The 24,069-nt window shown below is 46.1% G+C and overlaps 1 protein-coding gene across 14 annotated transcripts in view; it reads left to right on the top strand.

Moving 5' to 3' along the window:
• The window catches only part of CDH23 (cadherin related 23), a 521,149-nt gene that overhangs the window by 77,232 nt on the left and 419,848 nt on the right, over positions 1–24,069 (top strand). Inside the window, exon 1 of one of the 14 annotated variants that reach the window (XM_073353549.1) lies at positions 8,446–8,530. The exons of the other annotated variants lie outside the window; for them this stretch is intronic. Within the exon in view, the coding sequence (XP_073209650.1) occupies positions 8,461–8,530 (70 nt within the window). The 5' untranslated portion in view covers positions 8,446–8,460. Of the gene's footprint in view, positions 1–8,445; positions 8,531–24,069 lie in introns of those variants that run through there. 14 annotated transcript variants of the gene reach the window in all.

Raw genomic sequence — 24,069 nt, 5'->3', positions numbered from 1 at the left:
CCTCTCATGTACCGGTTGATGACCAGAACCTCTAGTACCTCCTCCGGACTCCGGGACTCAGTTCGTAACCATTTTCGTGCGAGATGGATGAGGTCATATAATTGGGACCGCGGGGTTTTGTTTTCCTGGTACCTCCACTCATGATATCACTGGGCCCGCACTGTGGTTGTTACCCCAGATCTGGCCAGGATCTCTGCTTTCAGCTGGGGGTTGTCTGTCGCAGCTCAGGCAAATCATCGTAGGCCTTCTGGGCCTCCCCACACAGGAATGGAGCAAGGATGCCAGACCACTGTTCTTGGGGCCAAGCCTCCCGCAGGGCTGTCCTCTCAAAGGCCAGGAAGTATGCCTCTACATCATCCTCCCGCGTCATTTTCTGCAGCCAGTTGCTGGCCCGCATGATCTGCGTCCCATCATGGCTGCGGTTCAGCTCTGTAAGGGCCTTTACCTGGTTTACTAGTTCCTGCAATATAGCCCGGTCTTGAGCAGCCTGGTCCATCAGCAGGCGATTAGTCTCTTGCTGCAGCCGCACTGCCTCCTGTTGGGTGGCTGCCTGGACACGGGTAGCCTCCTGTTGGGCAGCCGTGGCTTGTATCAGTGCCCGCACTACCTCCTCCATTGTGGTGAAAAAAAAATAAAATAGACCCTCTCCTCCCTTTCCCCCCCACAACATCCTCCTTCTTCCGCCACGCTGTGGACACCAAATCCCACTTCTTACACCAGTTGTGACAAAGTTCCTCTACCTTGGTGGATCTTGCACTTATTGCCGGATTTGCTCGCCGTGGAGCTTCACGGCAGCCCTTAGTTTAGCCGTTTTCGTGAACCCACAGTCCAGGTCAACTCCTCCTGTGTCTGACCAGGAGTTGGGAGGTTTGGGGGGAACCCGGGCCCGCCCTCTACTCCGGGTTCCAGCCCAGAGCCGTGTGGAATGCAGCTGTCTAGAGTGCCTCCTGGAACAGCTGTGCAACAGCTACAACTCCCTGAGTTACTTCCCCATGGCCTCCTCCCAACACCTTCTTTATCCTCACCATAGGACCTTCCTCCTGGTGTCTGATAATGCTTGTACGCCTCAGACCTCCAACAGTATGCTTTCTCACTCTCAGCTCCTAGCGCCTCTTGCTCCCAGCTTCTCACATGCACACCACAAACTGAAGTGAGCTCCTTTTAAAACCCAGGTGCCCTGATTAGCCTGCCTTAATTGATTCTCGGAGCTGCTTGATTGGCTGCAGGTGTTCTTATCCGCCTGTCTGTCTTAATTGTCTCCAGAAGGTTCCTGATTGTTCTGGAACTTCCCTGTTACCTTACCCAGGGAAAAGGGACCTACTTAGGTTGGGGCTAATATATCCTGTAGCCATCTGGCCCAACCCTGTCACAATACTTACTGCTGCATCTTGTCTTGCTGTCGAGTGTGGGAGTACTAGACTGAGTACACCCTATCCTCCTTGTGGAGATAGGATGCACTGTCTTTGTTTGCTGTATAAATGGTAATTAAATATTAATATGGGGATGCTTCCCATAAACTCCCAGCATAATGTTACCCCCCCCCCTGCTTCCAGGGAATTTAAGCAGATCACGTTTCCCTGGAGCCCTAGATTAGCTGGGACAGTGCCAAGTGAGGGGACAGTTTCTTGAACAGGAACACATCTTCCAGCCCTTCCTCCTGGGTTCCACTTCCCCTGGCAGCACAGGAGCAGTTGTCCAGAGCCACTGGGGTGATATAATCAGGCACAGCTCCTCAAGAATTCTCCACAAATTGTATATGTGTTCGATAGAACAGCAGCGGTATTGCTATCTTGATAGGTCACCAATTTAATTTTCTAGGGACTCTTCGACACTGCACAGTAAAACACTAAGGGTTGCCATTTGCTCAGAACTTTAACCCTCCTCCTCTCCATTGTTTGACTGATTTGTAAACAATGGCACTGTTCCAGTCACTCTGATCTAGAAGAGACTCTTCCTTCCCAAGATTTATCTGATTCCTTCTGTACTTTGCAGCACCCTTTTCACAGGGAATACCAAGATAATCAAATCATCCAGAATTTAGTCCTTGTGGTTTGCATTTTCATGTACTCTCTTATTGAGACTGAGCTGAGAACACCAAACTCTGCCAGCTCAGTGCTTCTGTTGGTTTAATTAGCAATCCAGAGGAGAGAGCTTGCTGTCCAGGTCTTCTCTACAAAATGCCTATTATTTTGGTATCCAAGCACTAAAACCACTATTCTCAGTGGGCACCTGGATGTAAAGCTGACCTGAGAGAATCTCTAAAAATGGATGTTTTTTGGTTCTCAGAAACTTATGATGACTCTAGATACAGGCAGTGATTTAATAATGGCACAAGTGGTTTGTTGATTTTCATAGTTATCCACAATGCCTCTTATCGCTGATAATCTCTGAGTCATCCAAACCAAACAGAGAGCCATAAATGGCCTTCAGCCCAACCAGAGCCCCTCCTCCCGACATCAGCTGGAATTCCACATGTAAACAGAGGGTCAGATTGTGTTCCTTGCTGTCTAAAGCAGGCATCTGCTTAGAGACACTTTCCTTAAGTCACTCTCTGAGCATCCTCTTAGCTGTGTAATTAAATGTTTTAGTAGTGTGACTCTTTGTGGGAATTGTTTTGAGAAATAACAAAATAAATATTTTGCTGAATTGACTGGAGAGCGGCAGTTATGATTACAAGTGATGGTTACAAGGGGCTCGGCTGTGCAATCCGCTTCTCCAGTCGTGTTCTCATCCCTTTATCTATTAAACCCGCTGTGTTATAAAGGCAGAAGTGGCCCCAGGTGGCAGGATAATAGCATCTTTAATTGTGCTCTGAATGAGATTAACTTCTTATCTGGCAGTTTGACATCTTTATTATTATTATTAATGTGTGAATAACATGTTGGTATTTTGATAAACTCTGCGCTGGCAAATATTTTCTCTTTGTTTCAATGTATCAGTTACTTCCTTAGTTGTCCCAAGCTGGATTCTAAGCCTGCCTCAGAGAATAGAACTGGGTTTAGCTAACACTTCTCTTTTTCTTTCCTTTTTTTAATCTCATGGCTCCTATTGCTCCTGCCATTGTTCCTCAGAGAGGTGGAGGTGCTGGCGTTGAGAGCCCCAGTGGTTGTAGCATAGCAATGCTAGAATTTCTGAGCCTAAGAAAAGGAAGTCATGGTAAATGTGCTCCTGGTTGGCTGAAACATCAGAGAGAGGCGTTCACGCTCCCTGCCATTAGAGCTGGCTGATCGTTTTAGAACAGCGACGCTGGTGGGACTGCGGATTCAGGGCACCACTGTGGTGGTGACTTGAATGGGATACTGGCTGCAGATCTCCACAGTCACCAGTGGTACAGACGATGCTGGCTGAATCATCACGGCTATCATACATGGTACGTTGGCAGCAATGTGGATAGAACAGTGGAGACTGCAACATCAGCACAATAGCGAATGTCCGAGAAGGGACTGGATAGAGGGAAAGAGGATTGTGCTGTGGCTTGCAATGGGTGGCCAGGCCAGGGCCGTTGGCGTGTGTGCATCCTACTCAAACCAGTGTTGCTACTTAACTAGCTGTTTAATAGAATGACAAGGTCAATAATGCCTTTGCCTCTGTGAGCTTTAGCCAATATCTCTATCAAAACCAACATTAATTTTCAGTAATTAGGAGCTGCTGCTAATGAATGTCACAACTAATTAACTCCTCTGTAACTCAGGCAAGGAGCAGATCACATGCCCAGCATCTGAGAATGAGAATCTGTCTCTTATCTGCGTTTCCTTCATCTCTGCCATGCTTTCATTTATCACTTGCCTGCTCTCTGCATCCATTCATTCTATGAAGACAATTCTGTGCCCACGTGTGAACTCTCTGCTCTGTGTATGTGTGCGTGCATTTCTACGTTGCTTCAGTGGCAGGTTTGGGAAGGGTGGGGAGGAACTTCATTGAACCGCTGCATGCTGCAGACTGCAGATGTTGCCTGGTTCAATCTGAAAAGAATTAGTGATTTTGCAGTTGATCAGGTGAAGCAAGAATGGCTGGAGGGCAGGAGGAGAGGGGGAAGCTGTAAAAAGGACTTCATATGTTGCTGCATTTAAGAGAGAGCTGGCCAGCTGTGAATCAACAGTGCTTGACAAAACAAAATTAATGCAAAGGAGATGAGGACAGGCAAGCCTGCAGGATGTCACTGTAACTATAGAGCTAAAAAGTTAGCTCTCTGCAAGTGGTTCAGGGAAGCTTCTCCCCAAAACTGCGACTGCAATAAGAACCATATGGGATGGGGAAAGAATTGGGAGTTCTCAGCAAAAAGCATGGGGGGAAAGGTGGAAATGGCTCTGAAGGGGAGTTTTGGCAAAGTAATTTATTCTTCTCCTCACTGGGAGCTCTTGAGGAATATTTTGAAGTCCTGCACATATATTCTGTGTTGCCCTCCCTACCCTGTGCTCAAACTAGTGTCTGATGAAAAGGCAGAGAAACTGGTTTGGAAAATGTTCAAAGCAGGAGATGACAAAACAGCCTGCCTGTACCTGGGCACATTAGGTGATGGTGGCTTTTACCGGGACTCCTTTTCTCCTTCTAACTCCTTACAATGGCATCTCTATCATGAAATTATATGGCTGGGCTTTTATCTTCTGACAAGAGCAGGGCAACCATTGGCAAGCCATGATGTGGGAATTTTGCATATATTTTTATGATTCCAGTAGGCACCTCAAGTTTCCCTCAGTGCTTGGTGTTGCTGTGCACAGGGAGTGTAAAGAGCACCTCATGTTTCCTGCTTTGTCATATAATTGTGTGGGGTGATCTGACTAGATTATTAAGGGCCAACTGGGACCCTACAGAGTCAATGGACACCCCAAAAACTGAATAATTGATACCTATCAATGTGAGGCTCCCAGCTTACCTGGGTGGAGCACACCTGAACACTGGCTATGTCTACGCTACAGAGTTTACAGTGGCACAGCTGGGGATTAGGGTTGATATAACTATGTCTTTCAAGGATGTGGATTTTTCACACCCCTGAGAGATGCAGCTATGTTGAGGTAAGTTCCCAGTGTAGATGAGCCCTAAGACAAGGGGACGGAGACAGAGAAAGAAATCCAAGATGGTCCCTACAGCATCATGACTCAAGGGAATCCATACAGGCCTATGCCGAGGCTACATCTTAACCTTTGCTTCTCTATGATAACCTAAGGACTTCCCGATGATGTACTCCAATTGACTGTGTTAAACCCTACTCTGTTTTGAAAAGGCTGCATGGAGTTGCTGCAAATACTTTCCGAGGTTCATTGATCCCTAAAGAGGGTAAAAGACTGTACAGGAGCCTATCTCAGTTGGACTTGCTGGCAGAACTCCTGGGGAGAAACAAGAGTGCTGGATCTCAGAGGCTCCGTCTTGGAGGTGCTGAAGCCGTGAGATCTGGCACACTGAAGCACAGGCTGTTAAATAGCACAGATTCTGTAGATCCAAACACACATCCACAAATAGTCTTTGGAATTTGTAGTGAACGAGCTCAACCAGTGTCTGCACCCCGTTTGTGTTTCCTTTCTGCTGAGTATGTTGGCAGGGCCAGTCCATGAATACTGCAGAATATTCATGGAAAGCACATTTCAAATTGATAGTCATAACTTTTTGCACTGGAAATCAGAGTCTCTGGTTCATCCACTCAGGGAACAGGACCATACCATATGAATGAATGGTACCAAATTTTGAAACCAACTGCTCCCCAAAGAGATACAGGGGTCAAGAATTATTCAGAGAGTATTTGACAAATAATTCGGACAATATGGTTGAGACAGTTGTAGTCTGTTTGCAGACAGTTTGCCAACAGAGAGACAGAGTCAAAATGAATTGAGTAAATTATTCGTTACAGTTTATTTACCTTGTTCTAACCACTGTACTGCTGCTTAGTCCTCTCCTGTGTCTGAAGGAGGCTGTCCTGGAGCAGAAGGGTGAGCAATACTTGCATTGCCATTACAGTTTGAAATTTACTTTGAGAAGGTTAGCAGAGCTGTACATTGAGTTGTCTGACGAATTTCCGTAACTGACGTCCTTGTCCTTGTGCCTCCTCAAAAGCCGGAAAATAGATAGATTTTTCAGTGTGCCTATGCCCTGAATATCACCACATTCAGGCCGTTTTGGACCAAAATGGGGAATGAGTTCTAAATGCAAGAGCCCCTCATGGAAAATGGCCTGCCAAAAGTGGCTTTCTTTTTGCAATCCTAGCCCTTGGGCTCTGGTGGTTTTGCTGGAGTGCATCTTGGTCCTTGGTATCATGTCACATGTACTTAACCTTGGAATGTGCAGTAGGTTGCTAGGTCCCAAGAAGCAGTATGCCAGTTGCCTCCAACCATCACATTCCTTGTAAGGCCCCCAGACACCTGGCCTTCTTGACCTACTCCTCATCAGCCATCATGCTCCCAGTGACCTAAAACTCTCCTCAGCAGGGAGAAAAGAGCAGCAGCAGGCTGACCCTTAGCAGATCTATCACATTATGCTCTGCTGCCCTAAGACAGCTTCTGAAAACATGAGGCTAATTGCTCTACTGTTCAACACAAATGATGTGATATTGTCTAGGGAGAGAGGCAGGTTCTCACCTGGGCAGGTTCCAAACCATTTAGGCTTTTATAGGTTGAAAGCAACACACTAAATCCACATGAAAATTAAGGTTTCCCTCGAGGGTTGGCCATGGCCAGCGAACATGTTTTTAAATGTGTTCAGTCCTGTCTATGCCTGCCTGTGAAATGTTAGTTAAAATATGTTGACTAACACTTTTAAAACACTGTTTTTCCTTGTCTAGATACGGTCTATGGAGGTGATTAGGAAGCTCAGAGAGCAGCCTAGAATTATGGAGGCATGTCCCTGACTGCTGGGCTTGTTGGTATAAGCTCATGTTTCACAAGCCTGTTCCTTTCCAGAATAAAATCTGCAGGGGTGCCATACTATGGTCTCAGTCCTGAGTGCAAGTGTGTAACCATGTTGCCTGGAGACTAGTGTGAGTCAAACTTGAGTTAGACGTGTGCATAGTCTAGGAGCAGAGGGTTTGCCTTACCAGAACAAATCACGGGTCCATCAAGTCTGGGGTCTGCTCTGGCAGAGTCCAACACTGCTTCTTTTAGAAGAAGAAAACCCACTAAAATGCACTTAGCGGATTGTGCTGATCTCTGCAGGTGATCAGCTTCAACCTCTCAAGTATGAAATCTGAACGCTCTTATCTAGATCAGTTGTTGACCGTGTGATTATGCAGCTTTTTTAAAAAAAAAAAGGCAAAAAGAAATCCAGCCACAGGCTGCATCAACGCCAAGATTTGTTCCCTAAAATGTCACACTGCTACAGTCACAGTCAGTAGTGATAGCAATAGTGAGGCTACTAATGTAGACTGGGCTCCAGGTCACTGCATGTGTTTTAACTACCATGTTGATACACCTTACTGACAGCAGGTCTAGACAACTTAGTAATTAAAACCCTGCCACCTTGTCTGATCTAGAGCTCCCACTGATGGGAAAATGTAGGAAAAAAAGGCCTAGTGCAGGTCAGGCCACAGTGTGTGATCTGGGGCACGGTTCGGACTATGGGGTGTGTGCAGAGCAGGTACTGTAACTCCCATGTGTGGACACTGAGCACAATCTAAAAGGCACTGACTTTGCATTAATGTAGTCCCGTTTGAAGGGGACCACACTAATGCGAACTAGGAACCTTATAAAAAGAACAGGAGGACTTGTGGCACCTTAGAGACTAACAAATTTATTAGAGCATAAGCTTTCGTGAGCTGCAGCTCGTGCCCACAGTGTCCACATGGGGGAGTCACAGCACAGCATGTTAGCATGTACTGCTATGGGTGCCCCTATAGTCTGACCTGTGGGGCAACGTAGACCTGCCTTTGGTTTCCTTTCATGGTGAATTCCTTAGGATGATGTCTTTCCAAAATTCACCTAAGCTTCTATTGCATCTCTTGGTTTTGGGAATCTCAGTGTCAGTCACAAATGCAAAAATTCTGAGATTACAGAGGTGGCAAATAACGAACTACAAGCACCCAATGGTTATGCCATAAAGCTTATGCTCTAATAAATTTGTTAGTCTCTAAGGTGCCAGTCTCCTGTAAATAGTAGCATGTGTGAGCATCTTGCCTGATGCATCAAATGCCCTGTGGAAATCAGTGTCTCATCCTTGGAAATACAGAGTTTGTAAAAACTTACACCAACAGAAGGCAGAGCACAGTAGCTGGCAGCATGCCCCTGCCTTTCCACCAGCCTGCTGACACTCTCTTTGCTTGGGGGAGTGGCGGATGAGAAAGTTTCTTTGCACTTAGTACCCAGGAAAAGTGACCTTCAGGCAGAGTAGTTCTTTGGAAAAACTTCCCCATCCGTGACAGATTTGACTATAAATCTCTAGTATTAATGCCCCGGTTCCCAAGGTCTGTCATCCTGCATGCCAGCTAGGCACGCAAGTTGCTCGAAAACAACATACTGATTCATCAGTCATTTCTGAGACATGTCGGATCCTGTTGCTGCTACCAGGAGGTTGAAGGAAGACTGCAAGCTGTGTTTATCTGTGTGTGCAGGTGAGATAGAAGGCTGCCTTGGGGTTGCAACCCCAGAGAGAAGAAATAACAGGGTGTACCTGTGCACTGGGAAAATTATAACTGTAAAGCAAGAAAATCTGCCTTAATATAAGAAAAGCCAATTTGTACAAGGTTTTGATGCACTCATCTTTCACCTTTGGAGTCCTAGCTCGTCATAATAAGAGGCTAAGGTTTGAAACATTGGAGGAGAGCTTTGTGTGTCTTTCAGAATTGAAGTGGCAGGATTGAGGCACAGCAATTCTGAAGTACACATGCATAACTGCCTGAAGGAAGTGTGTACACCACTTCACGCTATACCCGGCTCTAATCAGTGCTAGTGTCAATCTCTCCCTTTTGATTTGTCCTCAGAACTTTCAAGCCACAGGGATGCTGCTGCTTCCATACATTTGTCTTTTTCTTTGTTGTGTGGTCAATAGGATGCTACATGGGTTTCCTCCTGTGAGGGTCACCATGTTGCATTAGAGGCAGTCATGGGCTGAGTAGCCTGCCAGGCTCCTTCAGTTAAGACTCAATTGTATTTGAACCAGAAAGCTTTTTTTTTTTTTCTTTCAAAAATGCCTTTGTGAAGAATTTCTCTAAAAAGGAAGAGAGGAATGGAAGCATTTTCCTGTTGAAGATGGAAAGAATAAGGTTGATTGCAAAACAGATGCAGTGAGGGTATCTGTTTTATTTGTATAGGCATTAAGAAAGTTATGAATCTCTTGCAGTTCTTTCTGCTAAGAAAATCCTTTCTTTATTCCCTTCTCATTCACTGCTGGTTAATAGGGCTTATTACTAGTCTTTAATAATGATAGTGATAATCTCAGGCTTCACACCAAATCTGAGAAAATTTCGGAGGTGCCGAGGCAATAGTGTTCTCTTCCTTCTCACAAGGACAAGGGCCAGAATCAAGAGGTTTCAACCATTCACCTTTTTGCAGTGCTCCATACCTTAGCTACCTCATACTAAAATGATTGTCCTTTAATGGCAGGGAGGAAGGAAAAGGGGTGTGTTTCATGTTGATGAAAAGGGAGCGATAACTGGCTAGAATGAGGCACTGTACAGGCAGGCAATGGGTAAGCTTCTTTTACATTGGGTGAGGCCTCAATCCTCCCTGTTGCGGGGCGACGACTCACTGCTGCGGCGCCTCCTGCTGGTTGTCCAGGGAATTAGCTCTTTTCAGCCAGGAGCGCTCTCCATTGGTCGGTGTCTCGCCTGCCGCTGGCCCTGTGTTCGTCCCGGGCCCCGGTGCCCTTCCAGCTTAGGGCTCTGCCCCCGGCAGTACCACCTCAGTCTGGGTCCCCCCTTCCCAGGGGAACCCCCAACCCCCTATCCTTCCCTTGCCTCAGTGGCTACTGTCAGTCATCGTCTAGCCCCCGCTCTCTGGCACAGACTGTAGTCTGTACCACTCATCATCGGCAAGGGGGGTCGGACCAGCTGCCTCTGTCTAAGTCTGGGCTGCTCCTCTGCAGCCTTAGTACCCTTTTGTGGGCCTTTACCTTGGCCTGCAGCCTGGGACTCTGCTAGGCTGGAGCTCCCCAGCTCCCTCTGCCCTTCCCCAGCACCACTCTGTCCTAGATACCCTCCTCAGCTTCCCAGGCAGCCAGGTCCTCCTCTCTCCATGCAGCTAGAGAGAGTGTCTCTCCTTCTGGCCCACTACCCTCTTATAAGGGCCAGCTGGGCCCTAATTACACAGGCTACAGGTTTCCCAAACAGCCCAGCTTTTTCCCTCTCAGCCCTCTCCCAGGGCTGTTTTAAACCCTTCAAGGCATGGTGGGGGGACCACCCCGCCACACTCCCATGAAGCAGTAACATAAACAGAATACCAGCAGGGGCTATGGACAGGCTGAGCCTGCCATGTTTATTTCACTTGTGATCCTGTCACAATCATAAGCCCAGGTCTCCAGAGATGAAAGGTTAGTGCATTAATTTACTGCACCATTTAGTCTCCTGCCAGTGCTTCCTGCCCTCCAGCAATAAAAATCCTGAAGGGGACCTGATAGCAGTCTTCAAATATGTTGAGGACTGTGATCAATTGTTTTCTATGTCCACTGGAGGTAGGACAAGAAATAGTGGGCTTGGTCTGCAGCAAGGGATATTTAAATTTGATATTAGGAAAAACTTTCTAACTATAAGGGTGGTGGTTGTTGTCCTTTGTGACTGAAGATGGTGCTGATGATGGTATTCCATCTAGAGAATAGTGTGGTTGTTGTGGCTAAAAAGACTGATGCACGAGTGGTGGTCCCTCCCACATGAAGTGTGTAGGTAGCTCGATGCCGAGGAAGGGAGTACGGTCTATGCCTGCTGAGTCTGACACTGTGCCTCAAGATCCATACGGCAGTTAATCTTGAACTGGGTAATCCCAATGTTGACTACTGCTCACCAGCCTGATCTATCTGTGGCTGACTCCCCCCCAGCTGTCAACGTCAATGTTGCACTCTTTCACATTCTGTTTCAGTGTGTCCTTGAAATATTTCTTCTGACTGCGTCGTATGCAGTTGACCACTTTCAGATTGCCATACAGCAACTGCCATGGTGATCTGGTGTTGTCTCTCATTCCTGGAATGAAGTCAGATAGACCTAGTGGCCAGAGCAAGAGTTGGGAGTCAGGCCGAGTCAGGTACTGGGAGGTCAGAGTCCAAGACAGTCCAGAGGGCAAACAGAGAATCAGGCAACAGGAGACAGGCAAGGTCAGTTTACCAGGAGATCAGGGTCAGGCGCTAGGTTGCAGACAGAAATTGAAGAGCAAAGCCAAGGACAAACCCCGGGGTCAGAAGTTGGAGTCTAGGGTCTGTTGTGAGCAGGGTCTAGAGTGGACACAGGCAAGCAGTCTGTGTTGCTCAGACAGCTTCCTGTCAAGGCTTCCTAGTCTAAGTACTGGTACCAGCCCTACAAGGGCCCACCACTCAGGTCTTGCTGGGCTGTACTTCCTTCCAAGCTGAGCCTCATAGGGTCCTCTCATGGGAATCCAGTCTAAGCCTCTAATAGCGATGTGGTGGCATCAGCAGCACAGAATTCCCATGGTCTGAGGTTCTAGCCCTGCAGGTTCTTACATCATCCATCCTCAACACATGACCAGCCTAGCGTAACTGTGATGCGATAAGAATGGTTTCAATCTCTGTGGCATGACTACATTCCAGAACCTCATTATTGGTACTTTTATCCTGCCATTTGATGCAGAGTATGGCATGCAGGTGTCACAAGAGGTAGTTAAGCTCTGAAATAGACTTCCAAAGTAGTCTGTGGAGTTCCCATTACTGGAGGCTTGTAAGCACATGTTGGAAAAACACCTGTTAAGAATGGTCTAGGTTTACTTGGTCCTTCCCCAGCACAGGGAACTAGACTTGATGATTTTTCTAGATCTCTTCCAGCCCTGTGTTTCTATGAACCTCATGCAAACAAAGACTCAGTCCAGTGGAGTACTGTGACATGAACAGGCAAAAACATGAAAATCAACCAACCTTCCCTCCTTCCCCAAGAACTGTGTCCATTTGAGAGAAGTTGTGTGGTTGTTCCTTGCCATGGTACTAGATAGCTGTGCTTCTAGTTGGAAACTAACTGTTGAATGATGTAGAAAATATAAAGATGGAATTGAGCCACGTTCTGAGCTGTACCAGATGTGATGTTTCCTGTATGACAGTGCTTGTGTCAGGACAATGCCATTGCCCCATACTACACAGTCCTAGGGCTCCACCTTTAGCCTTAAAATGTTTACTAGGTTCCTTCATCTTATCACTGACTGATTTTTATCTAGGGACAGACAGTCAAGCCAGACCCAGGTCAGGGTTTTATACCAGACTTCAGCTTCTGAGCTCAACTCTATCTTCCAGTTGTTGGGGCTTTTTAACACCTCTGATAACTACGTGAGCAAAATCCCAGAATGCCTATTGAATTGATATTCCCTTCAGTGACCACTTCTACGAACTACTACAGCCAGTATTCCTGCACTGGAAATCATCATAGGCAATTGTGAAAGAAGCTAGGGCTGGATAGAGTCAGTGAGCTTCTCCATAAGGAATGTGGGCACTGAGTAGGAAAGGACAAAATACTAAATACGGATTTGCACTCTGGAAACCTAGTTGTTAGATTTTTCTCTGTGCTTCAGGAATGGCTAAATAGCATAGGAAGGGTTCAGTTTCCAGCAAACACATGAGTTTTCAGAATTAAAATCTGTACTCAATAACTTTTCCCTTCCTTTCTGCTCATGTGTCATATAGGAGAACTCATTAATTCAAGTCCCATCTTAAACCTCTTATGGTCGGGAATGGGGCTGGAACATAGCCAGTACAGGGAGTTCATATGGACCCTAGTCCAGGATTCTCACCTCTGTTGGCAATGTACGTGTTGTGCAGTGTTCGTAGTGTGTTAAGGAATTGGCCTTTAGGAGTTCATGAAACAAGACTGGCTTAGCTGAGGGGCACTTCAAGATACAGTAGACTTAGGAGGTGCTGGGAGTGAGCTGGTTTGACACATGAGTCAGCGGTGTTATGGAAGCTGATAGTATTGAATGAGATGGAAAAATACTGAACACAATAGCTATCAGCATGCAGGCTGCTGTGTCTTGCACTTTTCTCCTCTCTGATGTTTACAAGTAGTTGTTGGCAAGCATATGCTGAATTTAGTGGTCAACACCCATCTCTCTCTCTTAACGACAAGCAATTAGGGCTTCAAGGGGGGAAAAAAGCTTTACTCTGAGAAACGGAAGAAAAAGAAGTCTAAAACGGTGACTTATTGGATCATTTCCCCCTCCATAGATTTCTACTTTTAGAACAGTCCATGAAACCAGTGTGATTACTCCCCTCCCCCCCCCCCCCCGCCGCCTCCTTCAAATATCTAGACAGCTGGAATTTCATGTGGGTTTTGTTTTTTTACTTTGGGTTTTTAAAATTTTTGGCTGAGGCAGTTTTTATGCTGTGGCTGGGTTGGGCACAGGGGAGAGACACATGCATAGAATCAAAGCCACCCTTTGGAGCTGCAAACCTGAGTGCAGTAGAAGCTGCATGACTGGCTTCTTATTGTCTGGCTTTTCTAGGTCACCTTGGCCATTCGTTGTTCTGAAGTATCTCACCTTTTCCCAGGCTCGGTATTCCACTGCATGACACATCATTAGTTTATTTCACATTTCGGGCTCGTCTACACTTACAATGCCGTAGCTGCAGCGCTTAGTGAACATGCTACTTACGCTGATAAGAGAGCTTCTCCCATCAGCATAGGTACAACATCTCCACGCGAGGCGGTGGCTGTGTTGACAGGAGAAGCTCTCCCATTGACGTAATGCTGTCTGCACCGGTTAGTCTAACTATGCTGTTCAGAGGTTTGGAAAATCCACCCCCCTGAGTGACATAGTTATATCAGCAGGAGTTTGTAGTGTAGACCAAGCCTCAGTATCATTACAGTCAAACGGCACCAGAGTGTAGTGACTCCTTTACTCCATCCTCTCTGTCTCAACAGGGCTGAGAGAAAACCAGGCAGAGGAAGGTCTAACTAAACCCATTGCTCCTAAGCCCCTATTTCCCCTACATTTAAATGGCTACTTCTCTTCATTCTATAATAGTCACATTCCTACATGGTCTTGGAGGTTTATGTGAACTATGAGATGTTGAGTATGTCCCTAGACATGCTGTTTTGTGAGAAGAAGAACCTGATTGTGTAATACCTGTATCCTCCAGGAGGAAAAAGGAATGGAAATGCAAAGTATAGTAGCTCCTGCACTAATGTCTCTAGGGACTGAGCACTGTCCTACTTTTCAAGCCATCTGTCCGCCCCCTAACAGTTATTTTTAATGAACTGTTGATGTGCAGCACAGATTTGCTTCTTCTAAGTGCTGGACTAGAAAGCTGTGAGCTCCAGTATTGTCAGAGCTTCTCCTGTATTCCCTACAGCTGCTTCTGCAGTGCCTGAAGAAGTAGTTAACTTTCCCTGCAGATGGAGGACACTCCCTAAAAATATTAGGAAAAATTCTGGACAGTGTTGTTAATACTCCCCATGTTTGCATAGGTGTTCACGTGGCCATCTTGAAAGCTGTTTCTGGATTTAGACATCGTTCAATCCAGAGGCAGAAACAATCCCATGTGCTTTAGCTGACCAATTGTGCAATGTGAATTGCAAATTGCCAATACTCAGAACAATAGTAATAATGAGCAGTTAGCAAGAAATCCATAGAGTGAAATATGTTTTTAATAAACCACTCATTGAATACACTCAAATAACGAATACATTCGTAAGAATCCAAGTCTATTTGCAGATAGCCCTTCTGACTGTTTGTGAGTTAAATTCACTGAGTAAATCATTCACTAGGGATAGTGGCCCAGCTGTAACAAGGACCTCCAGATGTTTGTCTGCAGTAGTATACTCTTTCATGAATAAAATACTTCTGGGTACATTAACTCAGAAGCAGACTTCTGGTGCATACTTGTATGTTCCCACACCCTCACCCGCACCTGAGAAGTTCTATTGTAAGAGAGCCTGTTCCAGCAAAAACTCTTTATTTCCTACTCATCGTTCTTCTGGCCACCTTTGGCATCTGACACATGCAAACTGATGGAAGAGTCCTGTGTAAGCCTTCAATGCTTCAGCTAATTCAGCCCTCCATGGCACACCTCACATTATTAGTACATCAGGAAGGCTTGCTCCCCTAGTGCAGGCCAACTGTTGGGTCTTGACTTTTGTGTTATGTGGTTGGGTTTTCTCGATATAACTGTAGGAGAGAGGGATGATGAACTCCCCAGTCTCTCGGCTTTGAGAGGGCTTGTGTTTGTCCTGCTCTTATGCGTTGAATTTATGAGTGGAATTGTGGTTTCTTATGGGATGTGGGAAGAGGGCTTGAATATGAAGTTGTTAGAAAGGTGGAATGTCCAGAATTGAGGTCAGCTGGAGACCAGAACTCTGACCAGCCCCCTCTAAATGAGGAAGGATTTATCAGTTCATTAGTGAATCATCAGTACACTGTAATCCATTCATTTCCCCCAGTTTTATTTTGTTTCTGTTGTTAAGCACCCCAAGCTGGTTTTTAAAGTCCTGTAACTGAACTGCCCCATTACTCACATGTGAGAGGACAATAGAACACCAGGCCGCTCTTAAATGTCTCTCCACATCGGTGTCATTAATAACCGTAATGTTGGCATCACTCGCTCCTAAATAGCCTCATTTATCAACAAGCAATTTACCGTGGAGTGGTGGCAGGGACACAGATAAGCAGTCGTGGCTGAGATACCATGCGCCACCTGCAAAGTCTCTCTCCCCACCTTCTCTTTTTTGCACCTCTGTGCTGGAGAGGGGAAGAAAGAGAGAAACACTGGAAAAAACCCAAAACGTGACTTCCATTGTTGTGAGCAGCCATCTGCTCCCAGCAGCCTTGGAACTAACTTCTGCTCTGCGCGAGCCCATTTCAGAGCTAGACTTGATAGCTTAGGTGTTTCTGAGTTCCATATGCCACACGCAATAGTAGCATAGAAGCATCCACATGCAAGGTGTGTTTTTTGTTAAAGATAGTGTATGTGCATCTCCCTAGTCCTGTAATGTCCTCAGCCCCTCTTGCCACTGTCTTTGTTAGCTATTCATCTAAACTCCAATTTGTTAAATTAACTGTCGAGTGGCTGGTTATTTCTGTTGTTTTTTTGGTGGTTTTGTTTTTGTGGTAGGGGAGGAGAAGGGGATATGGAGAGTATATAGCTGATTAACCAAGAAGTAACTCTTTAAAAGTGAGTCCTGCCAGCTCCTGGTCTGTTCCCATGGGTCCCACTCATACAACAGCTGTAGCTTGAGGATCATGGGTTGTAAACTCTCATCTGTGCAGTGGGTAGAGGAAGGATGCAAAGCAGTAAGGTTCTTGTTATATCTTAAATACATATACTTCATTATAAGTGGATTGAATCATCTAGTGTAAGTTCAGGCCCTGAAACCAGTTCAGTAATGGTCACTACTTGTAAAAGCCCACTTTGGTTAAAGACTCATATAGGACAGCTTTGGCCATTGACCCCATGCTCTTTTGACATCAGACAACCAGCATGACTTTGATTTCTCTAGAGAGCTTTTCCTTCCCCCCAGTGCACTTCACTATTGCACTAGAGTACACTCTGGCCACCAAACCACCATATTGGCAAGCCTAATGATGCTGATGCTGATTTTGCTCTAAAATATGGATTTGAAGCTGCCAGTTGAACAGCAGCCACCGGTTGTGGGCAGAAGGGACCTTGTCCAAAGGATAGTATTTCTAACACTATGCCATATGCCTAATAGTAGACTATACCATCCACACTGGATAGGAACCAACATCCTGATTGGGAACACACCACACAGCTTTCTGGCCAGTGGAGCCCCTTTTGAGGCACTCTGACAAATGCCAGGGCATGCCTGTATTGGAGCAGAATATCACAATCTAGACAGAATACACAAGCAGGGTGAAAATGCCACCAGCTAGGTGTGCACTATCCTTGTGTGTATGTGTATAAACCAAAGCCCCTTCTCTTGAGCCGTTCGAAGTAGCATAGTGGAGAGGCAGGGCTACAGGTAAGCTTTGCAGCACTGTGGCTTTTCTTCCTTCTGGCAGAAGTAGGAACCTTAAGGCCATTTCATCTTCTTGCCAGGCAAAAAATAAGATTTCTGGGAGAGCCCTTGCTTTGGAGCATGTGTAATAAGAGCTGTACACTGCCTCCAGCCAAAGCATCTCCAGAAGGGATCAGCTCGCTTCCTCTTCTTCAGCTCAGGTCACCAGAGCCAAATCTTGGTCAATATTAGGTGAACCTGAGGGTGCCAGATCAGTCTGTTCTTTCCAGAGTCCATTTCACATTGAATGGAAGATTTCAGTGACTGTGACATCTCCCTCACCTTTTTTTCTCCTTATGCACAGTACTCAAAGCATTGTGATATGAGAGAGGTGACCTCCAGTGAGGAGAACCGGTGTGCCATGCCTGCTGGTTCAGTATGCCAATGGATGGAGTGGGGGATTGGGAATTAGGTCTCCTGGATTCTACTCCCAATGCTGTCCCTCACTTGTTTGTATTACAGCAGCACACAGTGTGCTGCTCCGTGTTGTGTAAATAATAGAAAGACAGAGTCCCGGCCCTGAAAAGTTCTGTGCTCAGTGTCTAGGAGGGATAATCACATACTTACTTTGCAGGAACATTGAAGATAAATTATTTGTTTGTAATGCACTTTGAAATGCTCAGGTAGAAGATGCTGTAAACCTGCAAATGATTAATATTCTCCATTGGTTCACCTGGTAAAGCTGCTACCTCCAGTCTGTGAGGATCCTGACTTTGAGTCTTGTTTGCAGATCTTGTAATCAGGAGCCTTTGGGTCCAAGGTCCTCAATTTGCCCCTGAGCGCTTGCTAGTTGGCAATTACAATAATTAGGACAATCTTCCCAATCTGAATCTAGAAAACCTGTGTCTCACCTCTCCAGTTTCCTCCCTGTACTTTCAAGCTGGAACCCTTCATAAGTACTGCAGTTCTGCCTATTAATAATCTCTGTGATTCCTTGTACAACTAGCCTTGTGGCAATCTGAATAACTTATACAAATCATTCTTGTTTCTGGAAGTTGGTGCATAATGAATCCAAAATAACATCAGCCACTACAAAACCCAAGTCAGTTTGGAAATTCTACTGAGAAAATAATAATTTTGCAGTTGCTATTTGATATGAGTTTTTCCAAATGCAAAACTTGGTGACTGCAAGATGACTTTCTGACATAGTTGGCAAAGCCATGCCATTTAAACACTTGGGGGACTGGATAGCTCAGAGAACCTCTAGTTCAATATGGAAACTCTGTTGAGGCCTGACACAGGTGGGTTAGGAATGAACGTCATTTGCTGTCTGGTGCTTGGGAGTGCAAAGTTAGTCTGTGGACTCAATCCAGTTCTCAATGGATTGGTGTGCTTCTTCTGCCTTTGTCTGGCCACCCCACATTTTCCCTCCTTCTTAGTTTCCTTCTCCTCCTACCTACCCTCCAAAGGACAACAAACTCAATAGACCTCCTCCTCCTACCCATTCCTCAACTCTCCAGCCTTCTGCCTTCCTTCCTTTCCTCTCTTCCTCCCGCTCCAAACTTTTGGGTCTGGGCCCAGCTGGCGCTGCTGACCTTCCCACACCTCTCTTCCTGCTGCTGCTCCTCCTTCCCTTCCTTCTGTTGGTGCTGGTACTTATGTTCCTGCGCTGTGTCCACATGTGCCACCCCCATCTCTGCCAGCCACCATCAGCTCTAGAATTAGTTTACCATATGGAAACTATGGGATGTGCATATCCTTAATGGGTAACATGACCTAATTTAGAGAGGAAGAAATGGCTGGCCATGAATACATGATTATGCTAGGACCCGGGACAAAGATCCCCAAGGAAGGAAATATGAGGGCTTCTGCAGTGGGAGGGGATATGAAACAGTGAGAAGTGCACTTGTCGCATGCTGTGAGCTGCCCTCCGTTGTGCATAAGCAGGAGTAAACCACAAGATCTAATCCTTGCCAATATGGAGAGCCGTCAATAAGTGCTGGTGTGCTGTTCCATATGCTGCCTTTTAATGTCCCACTTCAGATCAGGGTTGAGGTGCGTTGGTTGGAAAGATCATTCTACCTGTCCTGTAAGCAAATGGGACTTTGTCAGTTTCCAAAGCCGTTCAGTACTCTTCACAAGCACTCTTCACTGATAATTCACCCAATGAGATTAAAATCACCCTAGGCACGGCTTTATGCAAATGATAAAATTGGATCTTGGTGCTCTGTGTAAGTGCCAGAGGGAGACTGTGTGAAAATGAAGATTTTATACAAGTGTTTTCTCTTCCCAGTGTTTTGCCCTCCATTGTTTGTAACTTCGACTTAGAAGTCCTGCCCCCCTTTCTCCCACACCCCACACACCCCATGTGGAACAGAAGAAAACTTGAATGAGGATCTGTGTGAAGGGAAGTATAATAGCATGTTTGAGACTCTTCTCTTGGTCTTCCACTCTGTCCCTGGAACTGTCAGCAGTTGGTCACCGCTGCTATCCAGTTTCTTCCTCTTCTTTCAGGTCTCCACTCATCCCCATGAAACTTCACTGAGTAAGTAGAAAGACAAGTTAGTTGTGGAACCAGCCAAGAAAACTGGTGATTAGGTGAAAAACCATAAATTGGCCTGGATTCCTAATTGAAGTGGGACAACAAAGAGGACAGCTGTTCAATTCCCTTACCCACCACCTACTAAATAGCTTATTGAGAAATATCTATAATTGATTATGTTGCCCTTTGAAGAACTGTTGGTAACAGGAGCTCTCTGTCTCCTGCTCATTAAAGAACTGACTAGACAGAATGATGGAGGAAGAGTGTGATGGTTGAAATTTGTGTTCCAAAGGATTGGTAGGGCTGGCTCTCCTGATGCCGTACCTGTATGTCAATAGTAGGGTTGGGGCTTTGATAACTCTGCCTGTATCTGTGGTTCTGTTACTGCTGTGTTTGATATTATGCAAAATAAAGCTCCTAGGAATGATGTCCTGGGTGGTGCTTGAAGATGTATCACTGCTCAGAGGTGCAGGTACTGCATTCTGGGGACTGTGCAGCTCATAGCTGCTGCCCAGTTCTGTTATGGCAGCAACATCTGATGCCACTTGTCAGTCTGACAGACACTTTTCTTTCAAGCAAAGCTTGTACTTACTGTTCAGGAAAGCCCAGCGTTTCTCCACAGTACTGTCAGCGATACTGTAATGGACTCTGAAGGGGACATTAGTGCCTTTCCAGCAGGGGATCAAGCTGCTATCCTTGGATTGGTCAGGATGTTTTGATAGACCACTAAATCCCTCCATTATCGGAGTCCCATCCCAGAGTAAGGTCCCACCTACACAGAGATGATTCACCAGTCATTGCCCTCTTGTAGCTGGGCGTGGGGTTGTTCTGTCTTCCCCTGGGTTTCCTCCTCTTGTTGGTCAGTCATCTGGGTCTACCATAGCCTAATACTCCGGCCAAGTCACTTAAAAGTTCAGTCGAGCTCTGGGATATTCGTATTCCCAAAATAAACACCACCTTCCACAATAATCCCAAGTTAACATAGGTCTTGCACCCCTCCTGTGCTCAACTTGCAGTTCTTCTCACTCTTATCAGAGCACAGGCTCTGTGGGCTTTTGCCCACTGGGAGTCCAAGTACAACATAAACCACAATGGTCTTCTGCCCCTCCTGGGCTTCTCTTCAGTTCCCTGTTCCTCTTGCGGAACACTGTGTCACAGTTCAGGGCAACCACACCTGCATTTCCCCTCAGTGGTCCAGCAAGGGTACCCACTTTCAGACCTCCAGCTCCCCAGCTGTTGTCTTGCTTGGGTAAAGACCTGCATCTCGCTCCCTTGTGACCAGGATATTTCCAGGCTGGACCGTTCCTTGCCTTCACTGTGTTGTTCCCAGCAGAGACAGGCTGCCCAAGCATACCTGCTTGCTTTCTCTTCTGAGACTGCTGACCTGGTAATTTTCAACAGTTAGAAGTACCACACAGCACTTCCTATGTACGCCCATTTTATTCTGAAGGTAAAAAGCACTACAGAGAAAATGTATTAAAACCAAGAACCTACATGCATTCTAATAAACTTGCCAGAGATCACCCCAACCCTATCATGGATTCTGCCAGAGAAGTCCCTCAGACCTCCACCCAAGAGGATTCCTTGTGGTTACTGCTTCAGCTCAGAATAAGTGCCCTCACAACACATTTAGAACACACTTATATGGGGTGGGGTAGGGGGCTGATCTGGAGTTTTCCAGCAGTAGGTAACTCACAGATACCCTGAGGAGAAAAACCCTTTGAATCTACCTTTCTGAAGATACAAGTGGGTTATTTGCATTCCCCTTACCCCCATGTACTTCCTAGGAAATTCCCTTCATGGGTATTGTTCCAAAAACCCCTCTGAAGTTCCTAATACCCTGCAGAGATTGCATTAGTCAGTCTCCAAGAGCAACTATATACAATTCCACAATAACACCTACACAATTGCATTTTTAATACAATGCACCCCAAAGGTATTAAAACTAATTCAACAAGCTTTAACTTAATTCAATAAAGCTCATTCAGGTCACTGCAGGATGTTGTTAGTCTGTCGCATACTGGCCTGAGGATTGCTTCTGTGGATCCCACCCCATGTCCAAGGGGACATTCTCAAGTTAGCTCCACTCCTGTAGCTCAGCTCTCCAGCCACAATCTAGGTCAACTCCTCTCCTCCACAACCAGCCCCTAACTGGTGGGCTTCCTCCTTCTTTAAGCCCTATGCCCAACATAGGTATGCTGGACACAGCCAATTAAACAGGACTGGCTAGCCCTGGACCACCTGGTCCTTAAAGGGGCAGGCTATCCTGTTATGCCCTCCCTTGCAGCTCCCAGTCAGATTATTTCAGAGGGTGGAACCAGTATGTATCCAGCATTTACAAGGAAAGACCTGAGTTAAACCTGTTTAAGGAGCTTCCTTTCTTGAAAAGTAGGGCAAGCACAAAAAGGATGCTTACAGAACTCCTGTATGAGGTAGTTTTTCCTGGAAGTCTCTGGAGCATCTTAGAGTTAGAATTCAGAGGCAGCTAGAGAGCTGGGTTAAGGCTCAGGACTAGAGGAAGGAAGTTTTAGCCCAGGGATGTCAGCAAGTGTTGTTTCAAAGTTCCAGCCTGCAGGAAGCATTGGAAGACCCAGCCCAGAGAATAAGAAGGACAAGGGTAGAATGACATCTGCCTGTTACAGATAAGCCTTGATTTCAGATAAGCTTGATTTCATGCTTATAACCAACAGCCATGTTTTTTTTGTTTTTGTTTTTTCCCCGGAGGAGCATGTGTTAACAATCAACATTGAATGGACACTGGGGATTAGAACTGATCTGGTCCACAAATGGTCACTGTGAGCCTTTTGGTGTTAGAATTGTGTTTTAAATTTGTTGAGTGTAACCCCTTGAACTACCCTGCATTCTCTCTAACCATGCTGGAGGCACCAATCACCAGCCTGGGACAAACAATCGGCCATACCCAGTTCAGTTTATAGCCCTTGCCTCAAGGCTCAGTTTATTATTATTTATTTATTATTCACTGCATCTGATGAAGTGAGCTGTAGCTCACGAAAGCTTATGCTCAAATAAATTGGTTAGTCTCTAAGGTGCCACAAGTACTCCTTTTCTTTTTGCGAATACAGACTAACATGGCTGTTACTCTGAAACCAGTTTATTATTGTCTCTTTACAATCCTCTGCTGTAGCTACAAAAGAGTGCTCATACCTTTCTTTGGGTCCTAGACTTTCGCATGGACCTGGGAGCCTCCTTTATATCCCACACCTGGGACTCATCTGTCCCAATCACTAGATGCTCTACAGCTGGGTTGGCTGATGCCTAGTACTTGACTGCTGGATTCCTTTCCTTGCTCTTAAAGGGGAAGACCACCCTGTTACTTATGACTTTACTGAGTCTCTGTTGGTCTGAGAGTAAAGGTTAATTAAATTACATGACATGGAAGAAAGAGAGAGAGAGATCCCCTCCAGTGATTAGCTGTTCACATAGTGATCAACAGCTCGATGTCTAGTTGGCCACCGGTATCAAGCGGAGTGCCCCAGGGGTCGGTCCTAGGGCTGGTTTTGTTCAACATCTTTATTAATGATCTGGATAATGGGATGGATTTCACCCTCAGCACGTTCGCAGATGACCCTAAGCTGGGGGGAGTGGTAGATATGCTGGAGGGTAGGGATAGGGTTCAGAGTGACCTAGACAAATTGGAGGATTGGGCCAAAAGAAATCTGATGCGGTTCAACAAGGACAAGTGCAGAGTCCTGCACTTAGGACGGAAGAATCCCATTCATCACTACAGGCAGGGGACCGACTGGCTAAGCAGATGTTCTGCAGAATAGGACCGGGGGATTACAGTGGATGAGAAGCTGGATATAAGTCAGCAGTGTGCCCTTGTTGCCAAGAAGGCTAACGGCATATTGGGCTGCATTAGTAGGAGCATTGCCAGCAGATTGCGGGAAGTGATTATTCCCCTCTATTCGGCACTGGTGAGGCCACACCTGGAGTATTGCGTCCAGTTTTGCCCCCCTCTCCCCACTACAGAAGGGATGTGGACAAATTGGAGAGAGTCCAGTGGAGGACAATGAAAATTATTAGGGGGCTGGGGCAGATGACTTATGAGGAGAGGCTGAGGGAACTGGGCTTATTTAGTCTGCAGAAGAGAAGAGTGAGGGGGGATTTGATAGCAGCTTTCAACTACCTGAAGGGGGCTTTCAAAGAGGGTGGAGCTTGGCTGTTCTCAGTGGTGGCAGATGACAGAAGCAGCAGCAATGGTCTCAAGTTCCAGCGGGGGAGGTCTAGGTTGGATATTAGGAAACACTATTTCACTGGGAAGGTGGTGAAGCAGTGGAATGGGTTACCTAGGCAGGTGGTGGAATCTCCATCCTTGGAGGTTTTTAAGGCCTGGCTTGACAAAGCCCTGGCTGGGATAATTTAGTTGGTGTTGGTCCTGCTTTGAGCGGGGGGTTGGACTAGATGACCTCCTGAGGTCCCTTCCAACCCTGATATTCTGTGATTCTATAGCTGTAACAGAAGCAACCATAGTGCTTGCCCTCTGGGGTTGTGA

Source organism: Lepidochelys kempii, chromosome 7 (assembly GCF_965140265.1).
Source record: "Lepidochelys kempii isolate rLepKem1 chromosome 7, rLepKem1.hap2, whole genome shotgun sequence".
In the NCBI taxonomy this organism is placed as follows: domain Eukaryota; kingdom Metazoa; phylum Chordata; order Testudines; family Cheloniidae; genus Lepidochelys; species Lepidochelys kempii.
This window is presented reverse-complemented; position numbering and strand designations above follow the sequence as displayed.